A 21,205-nucleotide genomic window follows, 5' to 3' on the forward strand; every position below is an offset into this window, starting at 1 on the left:
AATAGTCCTTAATAATTAATAATAATAATTCTTCTTCTTAATAATAAACTGCAAGCTCAGTCAAGCTCGCAACTTCCTTATTGCATCTCAGCAGGAGGTGTTTCCTTGTGAACCCATAAGAAAGTTATATTTACAAACACTCATCAAATCACTCATGCTCAAAACTGACAAAAAACAAGGGCCATGCATGTTGGTTTTCTTTTTTTAATTCCAATGAATTTTTTTTTTAGACAAATTACTAAGAACCAGCTTGATAAATCCAAACTATATATTATATGCTTTCAAAACAAAATCTTTCAAAATGATAAAAACAAATCTCTCTAAAAGGTGAAAAATGTATCAAATGTTTGTACAGTATTTACAAATACATATACAGTTCCCTTCTGAAGAGAATGAGAGACGCAGTGTGCCCGGTCACGGTTTCCAATCTTTCCGAGTGAGCAAAGTCCATTAGGGTATAAAAAAGTGCAGTAAATGCTAACAACTATTGTACCTGACTAATTGTTAGAGACAGTATTAAAACAATTATACTCTCGTATAATCATGTTCCAATTATTAGAGCTGTTGCAAACCATTTAACAGGATTAGAAAACTAACTGAATACTTGGCCGTGTCTGACGCAAAGTAGAATGTTGACAGGCATGATTTACTGGTACTTGGCATGTGCTAAAACAAATTCTTCTTGTTACTGATCCAAATGTAAGTTGCGCACTGATCAAAAACAGCATTGCTGGTTGTGAACCAAATTAAAATGGTGCACAGGTGTAAAGCCCAGTACAAAGCCAGAAAAGAATGATGCCTGTTATTGTGAATGCACTTAAACCGAAAGTGATAAGTGAAAATACTGAATCAAAAAGTTGTTGTTGCACCATCACATCCCATTTTGGTTTTATGAACATAAAAAAAAACACTGTAAAAGTTTGTCGAGAAAAGATAAGATCAGCAACAATAACAATCCAAGTGTGAAAAAGCATAGTGGAATATTTTGCACAAGAGAAAAATCTGGTTTCAATCCTTCATATCATTTTTAGCTTGTGCCTGATGAAATATTAATGTTGCAATATCCTTCAATGTCACAGAGTGTATTGAGGGTCAGATAATGTCCCCAGTTCATTCTGCCCACAGCACCATAAGTTTCCACAGCAGCTGTGTCTTGTAGGCAAAGTGCTATCCCATAGTTTGTTCACGAAGAGAACGCACTGTCCTTTCTCATGTCGTCTAGCAGGATGATCTTCGCACGCGTGTTTTAAGGCTCTTGTCCGGCAACATTCCTAACTTTGGAATTCATTGCTGTTAATAAGCAAATGGGATGAGAACAAGGCACATGAGAGTGAACAGGAAAGAGTTTCTCTCACTCTCTACACTATGGTTCCAGGTTTAGAGTCCTCATGCCAATGCAGCGTCTGCTGGTCTTCAGAGTCAAAACTGCTGTCTATTGGGCTGCTCGTGTGTGAATCGTGGTGGCTCACGTCTATATAGGACCTGCAAATAGAAAAGAGAATAAAATGTTTTAATAATCTACAGGAAATATGGACAATGACTTACAAATACACTGATTTATTGAATATTTTAAACCCCAGTGGACCATACACTGCCCGGTTTGGATTTAAATAGGCAAATGCTTAAGAGTCAATGATTGGATCATTATTGCAGTGATTATTATGTTTCTAGCATGTTATATGTTTGGCAACAGTTCTTCAAACCCTAACTGATGGAGTGTGTAGCTTTTCATTTCTTAAGCAACCATGTAGGAAAACAGATCATGATCATATTCCAGGCTGACATTGTCAAGATCCATCAGGCTCAAATTGTGAATGAATGGTTAAGAGGGAGCATGAAGAATCATTTTCACACATGAACTGGCACCTCTGACTCCAGACCTTAAACTCATTGAAAGTCTTTGGGATGTGCTGTAGGAGACTTTACAGAGTGCTGGACTCTTGCATTGTCAATACAAGATCTTGATCAAATATGGATGCACCTCTTGATGGAAATAACATCAAACAACATTTATGTCCATCAAGAAGTGCACCAATTTTTGGTCCAATCATAGACTCTTAAGCATTTAAATCCAAACAGTGCCTTTTATTTTGGCCGTGCAGTGTAGTATATAAATACAACACCAGATATACTAAAAACCAGAGTCAAGGTCAATGGTTTTGCAGGAACAACAATGTTACAAAAATAAATTCTTGTGCAGCTGGTTTTTCAGCATTGTGTGCAAAGGAATTCAGTATATCTGGTCAAGAAACTGGCCTAGTTTCCAAATTGATGATTGTTTTTGATTATTGCATCAACATGTTGAGTAGGTTGAGGGAGACACAACATCACTGAACAGTGTTAAAGACTGAAGCAGACCATAAAAAAGCACACACGTATACTTGTCATAACTTGCACACAGCAATCAAAAACATGAAGCGCAGGGTCACATGCTTCCCCTCAAAACGATATTTCACCCTTTTTTTTTAAAGAAGAAAACACAACCATCCCACCACCAGTGAGTAAGCGGTAGAAAGTGCTGTGGAAAAGACGGTAACCGCAGTCTTGTTAATCCCGGAGTGATTCGTCATTATAGTTAGAGAGGCAAATGCGAGTCCTTCATATCTCACCACTGTTTTACATGTTGTCTGTCACTAGCAATGAGTGTAAAAGTATTCCGGGTCATAACCACTGGCAACAGCGCCAGGCACCTCTAAAGGCACGGGCAATGGGCTTCTCCTGCCCGGAGTCATCCACCCGTACTCGGGTGGGTATCTGTCCATTAGAGGGTCAGGAGGCGGAGCCAGCAGATGGGGGTCAGGGCTGGTTTGGGAGGAAGGGTAAGCAGCAGTCAGTCGGACCATTTACTCACTTTTTATTTTGTTGCAAACACGTATGACTTTCTTTCTGGAACTCATAAATGCTATTTTGTAAAGTGTCTTTAGTCATAATGGACTGAGGCAGGGCCGGTGCTGCATTACCGTATTTTACATTTGTTATTTAAGTATACTGTGTATTTTTATGCCTTAAACATTTGGTTTTAATGTGCAATTTATGCAAACTAGATAAAATTATTGGCTAATTTGCCAGCAAATTTAAGTTAATGGCCATCTCAGAGTTTCCTGTGTAATTATTATACCAGCTATTATTGCTTTCTCTATAAAGAACATTTAACATTTGAAATATTAAATTAGTTTATTATGTATATATATAAACAAATTGATAAATGTAGAGTAATAAATATAAATATAATTACACAATCATTAAAAAGTTCGGGGTCAGTAAGACTTTAAAAGTTTTTTTTTAAAGAAGTCTCTTATGCTCACCAAGGCTCCATTTATTTGATCTAAATACAGTAAAACAGTGATATTGTGAAATATTAAATCAAGTGTTTTCTATTTGAATATATAAAAAAATATATTTATTCATGTGATGGCAAAACTTAATTTTCAGCATCATTACTCCAGTCTCCAGTGTCACATGATCCTTCAGAAATCATACTGATATGCAGATCTGGTGTTCAAGAAACTGTATCAATGTTGAAAACAGTAGCTTAATATTTTTGTGGAAACAGTGATCAATGATTTCAGGATTCTTTGATGAATAGAAAAGAACAGCATTTATTTGAAACAGAAATCTTTTGTAACACAAGTGTCTTTTCTGGCACTTTTGATCAATTGATTGCGCCCTTGATGAATAAAAGCAACATTTCTTTAAAAAAAAACCTCCAAACTTTTGAATGGTAGATTATGTGTTGGGGCCAGTGAAAACATTGTCAACCCTAATAGGTCAGCAAAAGAAAAATCCTTAATGTTGCAGCTTGTGAAGAACACTGTGACTTCAAAAGACATAGAATATAAATTTGCGTAAGTTGTATGGATACAAATAGACGCTCCATTATGAAAACAAGCACTCTGGTCATTCTATTTGCATATTTATGGGAGAGAGAAACCTATACAAGTTTGGAAAGACATGAGGCAGAGGGTGAGTAGTACACAAGTGTGAACTACTCCTTTAAAAGTTGTTTGGAGGAAACACAAGCACATTTAAAAGACAGCCATGCAGTCATATTTTTACAACACACAACAAGCCAGACATCCTGAGATGCTGACTAAACATCAATCACGCTGAGTACAGACAGAGCAACCCCACACGGCTGGCGCTTTACTTACTATCAAGGGCTACATTTAGCATATGAAGCTTTATTAACCCTTGCATGTCTTGCACCACCAGATAGAGGCGGGGACAAACCCATCTGCTTCATCTGAAAGCAAGAGGAGGATGGAGGAAGAGGAGGAGGAGGAGGAGGAGGAGGGAGTGAGGAAGAACAAGCTTGGGGGAAATGAGGAGGACAGTACTGAGGGCTGGCAGGGTAGTGCCAAGCACGTTTAGGGTGTGAGCTGGAGTCATGTCTGTGAGGGAAAGAACGGTCATAGCACAACAAAGTGTGAGAGCAGATACTGCACCAGCACTCCTGCAGAATTAACCAGATGCATTGTGTCAGGCAAGCTGTTAGCTTGAACATGCCCTAATGAACTGTAGCATATCAGCTAGATAGTGGACACTATGGCAAACATCAAGAAAAAAAAAAAACATTATTCAAACTAGCATTTTCTTTGAAAGTGTAAATATCTGGGTGGTTGCTAGAGCATTTCAAGGTGTTTTATAGGATGTGCTTACTGGCCAAGTCAAAAGAGCCCACTATAAGCTTGAGACCTTCATTCAAAATGGGTCTTAAGGGATTTTTATGCTTTTTATTGTACAGCGCTATAGAATCACCAAGCATGCCATTATAGGCATGCCTCTGGTTAAGACGGTTCAGATAAAGGCTAATGAGCTAATCAGTAAAGGACGATGGTGCACAGTAGAGTCATACCTGCTCTGTAACGGGTGGCTGTGATGGACTGTGTTGTAGCCGTAGGACTGATGATGGTGTGTGAGAGGCATTTCATACTCTGACATTGCCATGACTGGTCGACTGTGCCAGTTTCCCGAACTAACTGCGATTACATGAAGATGAAAGGAAATTAATGAAGGAGAACCTCATGTAGATAACATTGCTGTTTAAGAGAGAAGAAAATGATTCTGCATTCAAATCAACCAAAACACCCATGGTTTTAGACTAGCTAGGCTGATTAAATAGTGGATATTTGACATTGAAAAAGAAAGATGCCCATTAAGACAACTTCAAATCTACCAATAGCTTTTTTGTAATAAAAATATTCAAAACAGAAAATGTTTACTATCTATGTAAATATGTAAAACACGAGCAATTTTGTGAAAGCCTCATTTGCCATCAACAATTTAATAATTGTGTGTTCACTATATTTGAAAATAAATGTTGATATAAATATTTAAAATATAAGAAGGAAATTTGAGGGATAATAATTTATAATTATTTTGATTTAAATAAAATCCTTCCATCTAAACAGTAAGAGAATATTGCATTACATTACTGATAAATTGTGCTCAATTGCCCTGACAATAAGGTCACAATGAAAACCACCTTAATGGTCCTAGAATTGGCTTCTTTTGTCTTATGCATAATTCTTTTCATGTTGGTGTAAACATTTTCGAGAGATTCACCAATTTAAGACGCCCGTTGAAGCCCAGAAGTATTTGTAACACGAGGAAACAGGAGGTGTTTTTAAGCAACATTTCTCACCTGTTGAGTAGGAAGCTGTGCTGTCACTGCGTACATAACTTGATGACATGGTCCTGTAGCCTAGGTTTTGCTGTGGCCCCCTGTAGGTATCATACCCTTGTTGTTTGTTCTGTCGGCTGTACCATCCACGCAAGTGTTCCACCACTTCAGCCCTTTGCATGTGTCTGGCAAAATTCTCATTCCTGGATGGAGGACGGTTCCTTGGTGGCCTTAACGTGGCATAAAGGTTATGAGCCAAACCGTCTATCTCATCATGGCCGTAGTTCCCATGAGGGTCATGTCTGGGGTAGGAGGGGTTAACATTATAGTGTCCCTCCATCTCAGTCTCATACATATACGGTCCATTTGGATAAACTTCAGGTTCCATGTACCGCGGATATCCAGTGACGTAATAGGCTGTGGTGGTTGGCTGTTGCCGAGGCTGGGATGTATAACCACGAGTGTCATTCTGTGCTAGGTTAGGCATGCTTCCTGTGTTGGCGTATATGTTGCCCTGCCTCCTCCGATGTCGGTTTTTGGCACGGGAATGGCAGCCGGGTGCAGAGTACTCCACGCTGGACTGGCTGGTGTAGGAGGAGCCATCGTCAAGAATTTCAGTGCTGTTGCTACGACGAGGAGAAGAGATGGTGAAGACAGGCTCGGATGGTTCGCTTTCCGTAAGGAACTGTGACTGAGATTCCAGACTGCCACTGCGCTGCCGATAATGAGTGCTTCATGCAGGAAGAAGCAAAATAATTCATGAAAACATTATCGAAATATAACTAAAAATTATTTTAAAAGACATTTTATATTACAAATAATTTTTAATTAAAGTGTCTGCTAAATGCATAAATGTAAATGTAATAAAATAAAATAAAATAAAAATAAAATATAATTTAAATAAAACAATTGTATTTACTGGAGACGTTAGTACATTAAAGGGATAGTTCACCCCAAAATTTTAATTTAGTCACCACTTACTCACGCTCATGTTGTTCCAAACTTGTATGAGTTTCTTTGTTCTGTTGAACACAAAAGAAGATATTTTGAAGAATGTTGGTAATCAAACAGTTGATGGTAGCCATTGACTTCCATAGTAGGGAAACAAATACCATGGAAGTCAATGGGTGCTGTCAATTGTCTGGTTACCAACATTCTTCAAAATATCTTCTTTTGTGTTCAACAGAACAAAGAAACTCATATACGTTTGGAACAACTTGAGGGTGAGTAAATAACGACAACATTTTTGGGTGAACTAACCCTTTAATAAGACCGAATAATGTTTCACACTGGTTTGTGGCAATTTTGCTATACACAAACACTTTTCGCATTTCCGGGTTTCTCAGAAGCGGAAGTTGTCATAGTTGGGTAAACTTCTATAGCGGTAAATGAGAGAATACATTAAATTATTTTAATTTTTTTGTGTGTTTTCCCATTTGCTCAAATAGCAAAAGAAAAACTCCACAATAGTGTTTTCACAACTTTCAAAAAGAGGGGGAAAAAATAGAGACTGATAATGGCAGTCAGAAGAAACGTCATTTTTACCGTCACTCCCATAGCCGCTGTATTAGAAAAAAACCTCAAAGCAGCATTAACTAGTTTCTTTTCATTTAATGCAAAGGTAATATAATACACAAAGTATGGTGTTATAAATGTACATACATAAAAAAAAAAATAAAAAAAAAAATAAAAAAAAAGAATACATATATATACAAAAAACGTTGCATGATTTACGATGTTGATGACCGTTAAAACGCATCATCACATTCCGTGAAAAGGGTCCATTAAATATTTTAGAACAGAGCAAAACAAAAAAATTCACAGCTTTTTAAGATTACACATTTCCATTACTTTTCGAAGTCTGGAAATCCCTGACATTTACAGAGAAAGGAACAAAGACAGTGTTCCTACGATCATGGAGAGTCTTTATTCCTTAACAATTGTCATTCAGGGGGCATGCTAGTGGGAGGGTGATGAAGAAGGGTTGATTGTGTACTAGGGCTGCAACAAACGATTATTTTGATAATCGATTAATCTAACGATTATTAGAACGATTAATCGACTATTCATCGATTAATTCGCCGACTAATCAGTACGTTTGGAACGATTATTCAGCCTTTTCAATTAGTTAAAACACGGAGTTATACATATTCTAACTATAATATAAAAAAAGAAAATCACTTCAGCTTTTGAAATGGTTGTTTTAATGAACTTTGAGCAACTAAACAGGTCATTCTCTTTAAGTTTTCAGATTTCTGTCCAACTCAAATCACACACAAATGCTCTCTAAGCATTGTTTAAATATTCTGTTCTCTTTCAATAGAAAAAAATAAACAAAAAAAATGATCAGCTGCATTACAGCTTTATTTTTTAATTGATATGACAATTGAGCTGAGCTGACAGAGACATTCTCATTCACCTTTTAATTTACAGTATAAAAAATTAACTGACATGATATTCTTCATAACATCTCCTTTTGTAAGTCTTCATGAATATGTAACAAAATACAGGCAAGGGATAAGACTGTAATAACGTTACCTAATAGAGCTACAATAATAAAAACAGCCCCGACTCCTAAGCTCGATCAAGCTTTATTCTATGCAAAAATGAATCATCACATTACTGTAATTATATTATTATTGTTAATATTATTGCTATTATTAGTAGTATTGCATTCTCTAAAAAGAGATTTACTGCTAGTTATTTAGCTTCAGCTGGAGAATATTCACCTCTCACCGGCTCGTCTCGTGCCGGGTTTTTCCACTTTAAGTGTTTTAACATGCATGTTGTGCTCCCGTGAAAAGCAAGTTCCGCCTTGCATGTATTGCATACGACAGCATTCTTGGTTTGCAGGTTTGTGAAACTTTACACACCTTACTAGTTCGGATTCGTTTGCACTCCGTCATAATTCGCGCTGTGTTTTCTTCTACCGCAATAGCATTTGTAACGGCTGCATTACACTCTAGCGCTACAGCGCCGTAGCGGTCAAATCGCGATATTGCAGGCCCTTACATTAGGTCACGTGGGATCAAACGACTACTCGACAACAAAGATATTTGTCGACAATTTTTTATTGTCGACGTTGTCGACAATGTCGACTAATCGTTTCAGCCCTATTGTGTACTGTACCTGAGCTGGACGCTGCTGTAGGCGTTGCGGGGAAGTTGCGGGGTGGGGGGCATGCTCCGCGAGTCTGAGGGTTGTCGTGAGGGTTGACAGTAGGGGCTGCTGTGTGTTGATAAGGTGTCTCCATGTATATAGGTCACAGGTTCTTGGACTTCTCCATAATTTAATCTAGAACACAGATAAGAACAACACTTTATCAAACTTCCTTCATGGGTGGAGTTCTTACCGCATACAAAGCCTCCAAGGAAGTGCAGAAAAACTTTTCACACTATACCACCCTTGTACCTAGTTAGATCTAACACAAAAGCTCATTGGTTTTAGAGGAACAAATGATTAAATAACAAAGGACTGAATTACATCTCATTTTACGGGCAGACTTCAGCCGTTTGGTCTCATTGAACTTCCACCTCACTGGCTCATTCTATTAATGCCTGTGAGATTTTCCAGAGCAGCTTTCCTGTTTGCTTATGGCCCTTCCGCCCCCACTTTGCGATTATTGCTAGAGTTTTTGCAGTCAAGCAGTGACATGCTTATTCCTGGGGCACTATTTTTAACACTGAGTGTTTGGGCTGATAAGAGGAGACTGTGAAGGAAGAAATCGAGGCAAGGGAAGACTGGAATGCAGGGCTGATTCCTTGATCACAGGTCTCTACTAGCTCAACTGGCCCAAAAGTAAACAACAGCTAGAGGCAGGGAAAGGTAAGAAGTGCTTAAGATTAATCCTAAAGAGCTGTGGTTGGTGGGCCTCTCACCTGCTGTAGTTCTGGTGATCGTCATTTCCGTGATCTGAATTGTATGATGCAGTGAAGGAGTTTGACGAGTTAGGGCGTGGAGAATACTGCACTGAACGTGAACGTTGTCTCTGAGATGGCTCATCTAAGACAAAACAAGTTAACAAGATTAAGAGAGTAGCCACCGAGTCTAGCCTACAGCGATAAGTGCTTACAGGCATTTATACACTACTGTTCAAAAGTTTGGGGTCAATAAGATTTTCAAAAGAAAATAATACTTTTATTCAATTTTGAAAGTAAAGACAATTATATTACAAAATATTTATTTTTCAAATAAATGTTGTTCTTTTGAACTTTCTATTCATCAAAGAACAAAGTTTCCACAAAAATATTAGGCAGCACATCTGTTTTAACATTGATGACAGCAAGAAATATACCTTGAGCACCAAATCAGCATATTAGAATGATTTCTGAACGATTATGTGACATTAAAGACTGGAGTAATGACTGCTGAAAATGCTAAAAAAACTCTTTTTGCCATGCAGCCTTGGTGAGCATAAGAATAAAAAGACAACCCCAAAATTTTGAACGGTCGTGTACCTGAATTCAACACCAACAGTACTCACCATCTTCCAAATTTAGGCAGTCAGAAAGGCTGTCAAGGTTCACATCATCTGCAAAAACAATTAAGATTATAGTTATTATTTCCTCGCCACCATGATCCATTACTACAACTAGCCTAAAACATTATCTCATCTCAAGTAAAGCATAAAACTATAACAGTCAACAGAGTGCAAAGTTTACATACGCAGTATAAGCATGCATGTTTTCAGTGTCCCACATATTTTGACCAATACATTTATATAATCATGAGTAATCGTTAAATCAGATATGTACCAGCAATGATGACGGAAGCTCTTTGTGTGGGCTCCTTGCCAATCTTCACTCTGTAACAATTAATCTCATTTTCAATCTCCTGAAGTTTTTTGGTAGCATCCAGAAGGTTTCTCCTGCGTTTCTTCTTCACAGTTTTACAGAGCTCATTTTCATAGGCAAGTTTTTTCGCTGCCTCCACAATCTTCTTCTGGAGCGCAAAGCAGCCCTCCATGTTTCTTAAATGAGGGTCCTGCAAGGAAAAAACAACATCATTCAATTAGCATAGAAGAACACAAAATGCGAGGAGTTCTTGCAGCATTTCTGAGAAGAACGAATGAGACAACCTACCGCATCATAAGGGAAAAGATCATCCAATTTGAAAGCAGTTCCCATGCGCCTTCGAACAGTGGGGGGCTTCTCTCCTGATGCCAAAGGATACTCCTTAGGTAACACACCGGTAAGCTCCTGGTCAAAGAAAAATAAAAAGCAAAGAAAAATCTTAAAATAGGCCGGTATAAATTGACAAACTTAAAAGACTGTAAGGATATATGACAAGCCACTAACAGCTTCCCGGAGGCAGATTTTCTTCAGCTCTTCTTCCTTTAGTGCCAGAATTTCACTTAAGATCTTCTGTTTGTTCTTCAGTTCTGCAATCTTCTCTTTCTTCTGTTCCTCATTCACATCATTGTCGGCAGAATCTAAAATGAAAGCAAAAGCAAGCTCAATCATGATATCAGTTCGAACGACAAAGTTCATTAGGCTGTTCTTGGAATAAATGAAAGAGATTGTCTTACTGGAAGAGACCAAACTTCCATTGCTGGCCATGATGAGCTTGTCTTTACTCTCCATGCTGACCAGCTTACTGCTCCTTGGAACTCCAGTCTCTGAGAGATCCATGGCAATATCACCCAAACTTCTTGCTGTAGTTATTTTAGCCTTTAGGTAAAAAAAAGAAGAAGAAGGGTTATGACATCATCTCAATTACTTTTGCATGATATCAGCGCAGAGACAAAGCAATGATTTGTGCATTTCTGAATTTATGAGTATTAAGTATTAAAGATGCACTAATGCATACTCACTTTACTCTGTTTGCGGTCCAGGTAGAACTGGTGTTGGCTGATTGCCATTACCCAGATGGTTTTGATCAGAGAGTGGCTGGCATACCACGTGTGGATGACCTGACCAGACTGACCAAATGTGCGTCTAGAAGCTGTTCTTCTATGGATTAACACATGTGCACATTGAAGTCAAACATAAACACATTCCTCATCCTATTTACGGTCAATGAGAAAGTTTGTTTCTGTAAAGGATATTTTTTGCATGGTATTCAAAGATAAATATTATATGCTTGAAAAGGTTGATTTAGTCAAACTAAATAGTTCTTAAATGGATAAAACCAATACAATTAAATGTTACTACATAAAGCAGTTTATTGGGTTTCCTGATATTTGATACCAATTGACAATAAGGCAGGTTGGTGGCACTAGTACGGTAACAATGTACAGTGGTGATATCATCTTTGTTTACAGAGCAACCTCAGCCCGTATTACTACTACAGCGTAAAGTGACCGATTGCTTCACTGCTACAGTTCAGTGCTGGAAACCCATCAGCTACGGCAAAAAGGCTTTGCATCACTAACATTTACTTAGTCAGTCTATTCAAAGGCCGTGTCTTACAGTCTGAAAGCGCAAAAATAATGCTGAACGTTTTACGGTAAAAACAAATCAATAACTGTGCTCATTGAGTGCTTCCGTCGATCTCGTTCAGGTTTGTCATGTTAAAGTATATTAAGGCTCAACCTAGTGTATATATGTCTCATTTTCTCACCTCTGAGGGTCGTTGACCTCTACGGCAAACTTCTTCTCGCGGAAATACAAGTTTTCAAGCTGTTTCCACAGAAAGAGCTACAGAGAAAAAGGAAATTAGATTTAGACAAGAACTATATTAGGAACAAAAAAAAAAAAAAAAAAAGAAGCATTTATTTTCATTGAGCATTCATTTCTATGATTTGCATATCTCTTTGTGAGATCAAGAACTTTTACATCCTTGTATTTCAGCTATTTTTTCTTTGCTTTCTCTGTCAGAGCAGGAAAAATGCATTATTAATTCCTAGAAACAATATATGCTGAATTTGTTCACAAAAACAATGACTGGATCATATGGATATTGATATATTTAGCTGGAAGCACGAGACAATTGCTTCAGGTATAAAGCCAATAGAATCTAAGCACGACAGAAGCGAAGCGTCCACTGAGCTTGCACCTCAATTTGGCCCTAAAGGGAGAGCACTGAAAAACAGATCTGTGATAAAAACATGGCCAAAACATCTGCAATTCATGTGAACTATCCTTTCATAGCTTTTTTCTAGAGCTCCGTCATAGCTTTTCCCAGCTTAGGGCAGGGAAAGTACAATATCCAAATACTATCAGCATGCGGGGGTGAGGATTTACTAGGAATGTTAATAAATGCTCCCTACCAGGTACTGCTCCAATGCTCCTCTGAGTAATATTCATAGAAACAATATGATCCGAGCATGGATCTTACAATAGATTTGACTGCTACGAGCATAATAAAACTTAACATATTTCTGACAGTCATGTTTAATAACAACAAAACTAATAATGACAACTTATTCTAATTTCAAAGAACTTAAAATGGACCTTACCAGATCAGTCAGTAAGCCTGTAAAATCCCTTGATTGTTGGACAGGTTATAGTCCTGTATAGTATAGTCCTGATCTAAAGTTTCCCACAGGGTTGTGGCTTCCTTGAACAATACTCGCTTGTCTGCTTTCAAAGAGACCAAAAGGTGTTGCAAGAGTTTCAGAAAAGTGAGCCCCGCCTCTTCCCTCCCTCTTTCTGTGACATCACTAGCACCTCACTTTGCTCTTACTCACCTTGAGCAAGACTTTAAAGTACTACTCTCGGTTTCCGCCTGCCAACTATGCCATCGTCTCTCTGAAACTCTAACTCACACATGTAATTAAACCTTCGCAACTTCATTCTTTCTTTACAGTCACCTCCCTCTTACTCTGATACTCGCTTCCTGTCCTTGTCAAACCAGACAAACAGGTTACTCTCACTAAAATACACACGCACAGAATGGCATTCCTCTTCTTTCATTTTGGGAGGGGATTTAGAGCATTGATCATAATGTACACCCTTCAATAGCTATTCATTAATCCGTGTTCCTTTTCCTGATGGGTCTCATTTTTACAGTCTGAATCTTAATCCATCACCTGTTGTTTTGGATGCTCGCTCCCTTACGCTTCCCAAGGCAAGTATGCGAGGAATCTACTACTTTCTTGTAATCATTGATGGCTGGCCATGGCACTCTTCACCTCCTGGTGAAAACAGCATGCCTCTCTCACAGTGACTAAATAGCCAAAGCGACAGCAACAGGGAATGCCTCACTATCTGACAACATGAAAGTTCCCTGACCTTTCTCTGACATTTAAAACAAATAACTAAAAGTATATACTTCTTATGTCGATGTCGAAAGGTGGTACTGATTACTTAAAATAAGCAGTATAAACACACGACAGACCCAAAATATTTCTTTTTAAGTCATACTGGGTTTTTTTATAACAAAAACATGTGATAAACCATTATAATGTATTTTTTGTGACACAGAAATACCAAGTGCAAAATCAGCTAATTTAAAACCAGGACTGGGTGAGAGAAAACTATTGTTAATACATGAACAGCAGTCATTTAGAATGCTGAGTGAGATAAGCTATTTCAGCATAATTCTTTTAGCCAATTAAATAAGAGATAACTAGATAAAGTCTGAGGGGAAAATGAGAGCATGCAAATGGAAAGACAATGGGAACAATCCTCAACACCTCAGACTGTCTGTGACTGATAAAGCAAGACAGGCAGGCACATCTAGGAAGTCTGCAGAAGTCAACAACTAAAATAAATGCGAAATTACATTAAATGAACAAAAAATAAAATAAAAACCCTACAGATGATGTATTTTAAAGTATCACTGATCTTGGTGTAAATGTAACATGTGATACCAATTAGCACCATAGATTTGTTTAGCACCAGTATCGATAACTGTGGATTCAAATCGGCATTACACGCATCTAAAAACAGGCTCATGCATCTGGGATGTGTGAAAGTATATTATTTTATAATCATACACACCTTAAACTCTTTCATGTTACTGGGATAATGATGATGCAGTGCAGAAATATGTTGCGAATATTGACACACCCTCATGATGCATCACTAGATCTTCAAAATAAGCTGTGTTCACAGAAGTGAAATGCAGTTATCAGTCCTTTTTTGGAGTGGTAAATACATTAAAAAAAATTAACTATTTTGCATGAGCTGGATGTTTAAAGAAATGGTTTTATTTCCTTAGCAAATACAGTTGACTAGCTCTTCAGACAGTTAGGGAACAAATTATTTTAAATATAACAAAGAAGCCACACCAGACACCATCAATACACATGATCCAACATGGACTCATGTATGAAATGCTATTTATTTCAAGGCACGTTCCAACCAAAAACTAGATTGCCTGGCATTAGTCTTAAAATCTCTGATATCTCTATGATTTGTCATCGCCATATTTACAGACAATCCAGATGCAATTGTCAGCTCTGAATTATGACTCAAATATATTCTGCATCCTCCTCTCTCAGACAAGATACACTCATACACACACAATCCCTATGGAGGTAACCACAAATAAATAGTAAACTGTTTAGAAAGAAATATGAGCGAGAGGCGCTTGCCTTGCCTGTGCAAAAATCGCCACCTTAACACTGGGGTGTTTTGGGTTGTTGTCAAGGTTTTACTTTTCAGGTAATATTTTATTAATTTGCTTTCAATTAAGCAAACAACAGGTTATCTTTATAATAATAATCACATTTGCTGCTTTTATAATTTAGAAAAGGAATCCCTTGCAAGGGGATCATCACATTTTGGCATCAAAAAGTTTGAAAAATCTTGACTTAGAGGATGTCCCAGTAAAATAATATACAAGAGCAGAGCATTCAGTGTAAACACAACCAAAATTAAGAAATTATTAACCAACATCTGATAAGCAATGTTAAGATCTACAGAAATGTTCCTATTAAAAAATTGGGATAAAACTGAGGACAGACTAATGACTGGACTGAGTTTTTTCACTTAATTTACTGCTTTCATAGGGCATCAGTTCAGAGCCCGGGAAAGTTCAGACAAAAAGTTTCAGAGCTTCTTTTAATACTGAAGACTCCCAATAGCTCTTGCCTGTGGAGGAGTTACAGCCGCGAGACCCCACGCTCTCCTTTATGGCCCCCTGCTAGGCTAATTGTGTTTTATTGCTTGATCAATTGTCTGGCCTGAGTGAAATGCACAATGGCGGTCAGATTTGCATAATGAGCTCGGCGTGCTGGAAGAAGATCGGGGGGCGGGCGGACACAAAAACTGCCCTCTTGGCAGGAAGCACAATCAATACTGGCCAGATGATGGGTTGCACTCTGACAGGGCCTAGTGTACTTTCAAAAAGAGACAGTTAAAACACTCAGTCGAGTGGGAAAAGACACACAAAAGAGAGGGAGGGAATGAGAGAGAAGATGACCAAATGTGTTACCTTTTTTGGTCATGGTACCTTATATATCAAAGTATCCTGGTAATACTATATGATTCAATTGTACCATGGTACCACCACATCTTTCTGTTAAGACAAAAAGAGAAAAAGAAAGGATTTCTATGTTCACTCTCTAACCCTCCAGTAGCAGTCTTAGTTTTGCCAAGAGAAGAGCTGATTGGGGTTCTGTCAATGGAGCCATTCCCCCTTCAGACATCACATTGCTGGCATCGCTCCAGTTCCTGCTCCCCATGAAGCTCCATAATTACACCCTCCACAGGGAGGGGCTGGTGTTCATTGCAGCCATGCAGCAGGGTTACAGAGAGGGACATGCCCATTAACACTCTGGCATAGGACTGAATATACATACACACCCAGCTGCATCCTACAAAGCATTGGTGTAATGGATGCCAATTAACAGACACTTTAATGAGTGAGGTTGGGGTGAAATATAGAAAGTCCTCCTCATAAAAAAAGAGCAATGGTTACTAATCTCTCATATCCTTGAAATGTGATAAAAATGTGGTAAATGAGAATGTTCATTAAAAATGCCAATGAACACAAAATAAGAGCTAAGAGATAGCCTATCTCAATAGGACATTTCTAGGAAAAACATATTGCACATAAAAATCTGGCTGACTTGGCACAACCTCTGGGATTTGGGGAGCACCAATCCACTTGGAAAAAAAGTTGGGTTTACAAGGTACTGGGTTAATACTATTTCTGCTTCTAAGGATGAACAAAGCACTGGATTTGCCAGCTTAATGGCATTGAAATCTGGAAGTTATTTAGAATTTTTTAGGCACTTGGTAGTAAGCAATCTAGAGTAGATGTCCACAAGCAGAATTGTACACTACCGCTCGAAGGTTTGGGGTCGGTGAGATTTGAGATATACAAATGAAATATACAATTTAAAACAACTGTTTTAATATATAAACTATTCTTGTAATGGCAAGGCTGAATTCAACAGTCATTACTTCAGTGTCACATGATCCTTAAGAAATACTCTGAAGGAATATACAGGGAGGAGGGCTTTTTTTTTTATTTGGCCTATGTCACAATAAGAGGTAAATCTGGCGTTGGTGGTGTAAGCATTAAAGGTGACCTATTATGCCCATTTCTAAGATATGTAAAATAAGTCTCTGATGTCCCCGGAGTGTGTGTGTGTGTGTGTGTGAAGTCTTAGCTCAAAATACCCCACGGATAATTGTGTTGTTAATTGACAATTGTTCAAATTGCCACTTCTTGGGGGTGAGCAAAAATGCGCTGATCTGGTGTGTATCCCTTTAAATGCAAATGAGCTGCTGCTTCTGGACCCTTTTCTAGAAGACGGCGAAGCTTCAAGAGCTCTATGGTAACAAAACAAGACAATCTCACACATTGAAAATGTCAGAAACTGTCAGCAGTGTTGAACTCGAGTGCGCATTAATGTCTTATCCATAAACTCTCTCTTTCCCTTTCATTATCATTAACATACACAATTACACAAAAACACTTGTTACAACTAACAGTAAACAAATATATACAGACCTTATGCCTTTTCAGGGGGTGCTTAATAAACTAGTAAACTTTATATTGGTAAAACAACTCTGATAAACTGTAATAATGTGACCGCTCTCCCTTTCATTGTTGCCGTGACCAGTATCGATCCGGAGACTATAAGCTGGATCCCGAACAGTTGGTAACTTACTAATCCATCCTCAAGTAGCAACTTCAACCACGGTGTCCTCAGTGACTCAGACGCCAGGAGTCTATAGGGGCTTTCGCACCGGATAGTTCTAGGAACTAACCACCAGGGTGGTTCCTTGAGAACTAATAATTTCCATAGGAACGTTTTCTGGTTGCATTCGCACCGCCAGTAGGAACTCTGAAGTGACATAAGCCGTGCTTGTTGTTGTGACATTTATTTTGACGCCGCTGATAACGCCAGCAAGAGCCTGAGCACACAGCGCTCGCATTCTCCGTGTTCATTAGTTTACGATCTGTCTAACAGTCCTGTCCAATACATTATTAGATAGAATTATTATAAATGTAAAAGTAGACAGAAATGATAAGTTAGTAGCGTATGCAAAAGCCCCTTATGGAGACTCCTATGTTCGTTGGTAAATCCAACAACAGAACGTAATGTTTTTTGGCACAGACATTGCATATCCCCAGCTGCTACAGCGAGTAAACAGAAATGGCGGACTGCTGTGGCTCACTCAGGGCAGGATCTATGCTAATAGGGCAGATCGTCACTCTTACATAAGAACAGGAGGAAATCTAAAACCAGGCATTTGGAGAGATTGTTAATTATTTATGGAGATTATAAAAAAAAGTATTGGGTGGATTTTTATAATTATAGGCTAAAAATTAATTCAGCATAATAAGTCCCCTTTAAGCATTTCAGATAAATACACCTCTAAATTATGAGTTTGAACCTAGAAAGAACCATAGAATTTTCTTTATTACCACTGTACGCTTACTCTTACTCCACTGTGCACTGCTCTTAGAACAAAAACAAACAAACAACAAAACAGCAAACCTTTCGTGGCTTGAGCTTGTCTTGCAGGTCGTACTGGCCAATGCCTTTGTAGCTAATCCCCAACCACCACGGTATGCCCTGTTTGTCCTGAAAAAAAAAATTGTTTTGTTTAAAAAAAAAAAAGGAAATGTAATTATTATTTGCTTTTGTCTGGCATGGTAGAGAAATAAAAAGATCAAATGGGTCCAACCAACACAGCCATTCACATACAGTAGCAGTGATTTAAACAGCACTGTTTGATCTCCAGAGACATTTCTAATAGAGATGCACCGATTGATCGGCTGGTGACCGTAATTGGCAGATTTTCACGTGATCGGCCATAACTGGCGTCTGGCCGGTCAGTCTGACATATGCCGATTTTATGCCGGTCAAATGCACTCGGGCGCCACGCATGATTAACATCGCGCAACATCAACATCACACGTGCACACGGAATGCAGATGTAGGAAACAGAGCATGTGAGCAGAGCGGAGTGGGGAGCGGAGCGGTTATATTTCCTCCAGAGCGGAGAGCGCCTTTCTGAAGAATCCACTCCGCTCCCTCATTCCGCTCAGTGCCGCTCTTTCAACCCAGAATGCACTTGATGATTTGCTAGTTTGAGACAGTCTGGACGTAGTTATGGAAATAGTTGGGAGAAAACATGGTGCATCGGTAGCCTATTAGATCGGTCTTAAAAGGGAAGCAGTCTAATAAACATGCTGACGATTGCGCCATTACTGCGAATCAAACAACAAAAGGCAAAGAGAAAAATCACTCACAGCTCCTGAATGAATAACCACAGCTTTGATAAACTATGCAGTGTTATTTTACATTTGATTACTTTATTAGATTTCTTTTTAGACCATACCTGAACAGTAATGTTAGCAGACCTTCCTGAAATTAAAGCACTGTGTAGGTAGGCCTATATAATGTGTATTTTATATATATATAACAAAACAAACGGTATTCTTATCAGTTCTTTATTTCTATATTTCTATATATATATATATATGGGTAGGTTTAGTAGTGGTGTGGGGTATGTATGTATTATACGTTTGGGTAGGATTAGGATTCGGTATTCTTATCGATTCTTTACATATATATATATATATATATATATATATATATATATATATATATATATATGTAAAGAATCGATATATATATAAAAAATAAAGAACCGATAAGAATACCGTTAAAGTACCGGATCAATAAGCAGTATCGGTGAGGTTTTAACGGTATTACTACTCTTACCGATACTGCTTATTGATCTGGTACTTTAACGGTATTCTTATCGGTTCTTTATTTATATATATATATATAGCTTATATAGGGATACCCATCCCTAGAGAGATAGTGTGAGTTAGCAAAGATTCATATTGGAATCTAAAGTGGCACATTGGCAGAAAGCACAAGCATGTGCTACGCAAACATAGTGCAGCAAAAGGTGAGCTATAGGCCAATGATAATAAATTAGATAAATAGGTAAGGTAGCTTTTGTGTTGTACCCCGCTCTTTTTCGCGTACATATGATACACGCAGTTTTTGCGTGCATATGATATGATACGCACTTTATGGCGTGTAATACACACGCATCCCAAAACACTAATCCTACCCAAACGTATAATACATACAGTGTGGTTGTTCCACACCACTACTAAACCTACCTATGCATATCATATGCACGTAAAAACTCGTTTTCGTGTATAAATTGCACGATAAACACAATGCGTGCTATAGAGACGCATTTAGTGTGACCGGGTTGCACCACGAATTAAGATTTCCTTCCCATGAATTTAAGAATTCGTTCTCTCATTTAGGCTAAATCATGGCCACAAATTAAATTTGTTCTCTGATTTTAGTAAATGATTTTATTAAAACAAGGGAACGAATTATTACAACGTGGCCATGCACGATTTACTAAACCAGGTAGGCTATTATATAGTTAACGAATTATTATATAGTTAATTGTGTGTTCGCTTTAATTTTAAAATAAAATGCGGGAACGAATTATTAAACCATGGTGGCGTTGGGTGGGAGTAATGAATTGTTAATTCGTTATGCAATCATCATATCAGTGCAACTAAAAATAACATATATAGCCATAGCCAACACACAAATATTATTTATGGGCATGATAATCCAGATATGCTTTGTGGAGTTCTTTATGCATTTCATCTTGTTTTTATTTATTTTTTATGTGCCTGTTTTGCAACGGCAGTTATGTTCACGGAAATAAAATAACGAAAATCTAATATACTTTTTCAGTTATTGCATTTTATAGGCAAGTTTGCCAAAGAGAAATGTCATGTTTTTTAATTGATAAAGTTAATTTAATGCATTTAAATTAATAAAAAGTACAGACTGTCACAGAATGTCATATAATAACTGCTATTTATAATCCTACTATTGATACATTATTTCAAGAAATCCAGTACAAACAGAAATCAATTAGCCCACTACAGAAATGCAAAATATAAAATGTTCTATTAAAGAAAAGATAGAAAATAAATATTTGTGCGTGCTGTGAAGTGGTTAGAAAAAATGAAATCGGAATCGGCTAAAATCGGTATCGGCAGGTCAAACTCAATGAAAAATTGTAATTGGCCTAGAAAATTGTAATCGGTGCATCTCTAATTTCTAATGAACTAAGCACAATTATAATTATACCACACAGTGGATATTAATCTAACCAATCATAAATCAAGTAAAGGACATACTAATTATGGCAGCTTCAGCATTTAAAATGTCTAGGTTTA

The 21,205-nt window shown here is 37.8% G+C and overlaps 1 protein-coding gene across 8 annotated transcripts in view; it reads right to left on the bottom strand.

The window, feature by feature from the left end:
* Positions 1-206: 206 nt before the first annotated feature.
* frmd4ba (FERM domain containing 4Ba) overlaps positions 207-21,205 on the bottom strand; it is a 61,023-nt gene continuing 40,024 nt past the window's right edge. For 3 of the 8 annotated variants that reach the window (XM_084425619.1, XM_084425616.1, XM_084425621.1), the window contains 14 exons: positions 18,468-18,554; positions 12,185-12,261; positions 11,436-11,574; positions 11,151-11,292; positions 10,921-11,054; positions 10,705-10,821; positions 10,378-10,606; positions 10,107-10,154; positions 9,502-9,625; positions 8,753-8,917; positions 5,645-6,354; positions 4,856-4,979; positions 2,610-2,802; positions 207-1,482 (listed from right to left, as the gene is read on the bottom strand). In XM_084425619.1, the coding sequence (XP_084281745.1) occupies positions 2,634-2,802; positions 4,856-4,979; positions 5,645-6,354; positions 8,753-8,917; positions 9,502-9,625; positions 10,107-10,154; positions 10,378-10,606; positions 10,705-10,821; positions 10,921-11,054; positions 11,151-11,292; positions 11,436-11,574; positions 12,185-12,261; positions 18,468-18,554 (2,265 nt within the window). In that variant the 3' untranslated portion in view covers positions 207-1,482; positions 2,610-2,633. The remainder of the gene's footprint in view (positions 1,483-2,609; positions 2,803-4,855; positions 4,980-5,644; positions 6,355-8,752; positions 8,918-9,501; positions 9,626-10,106; positions 10,155-10,377; positions 10,607-10,704; positions 10,822-10,920; positions 11,055-11,150; positions 11,293-11,435; positions 11,575-12,184; positions 12,262-18,467; positions 18,555-21,205) is intronic. The other 5 variants (XM_084425620.1, XM_084425618.1, XM_084425623.1 and 2 more) reach the window with 2 other exon arrangements.

This window comes from Rutilus rutilus (genome assembly GCF_951802725.1).
Source record: "Rutilus rutilus genome assembly, chromosome: 12".
In the NCBI taxonomy this organism is placed as follows: Eukaryota; Metazoa; Chordata; class Actinopteri; order Cypriniformes; family Leuciscidae; genus Rutilus; species Rutilus rutilus.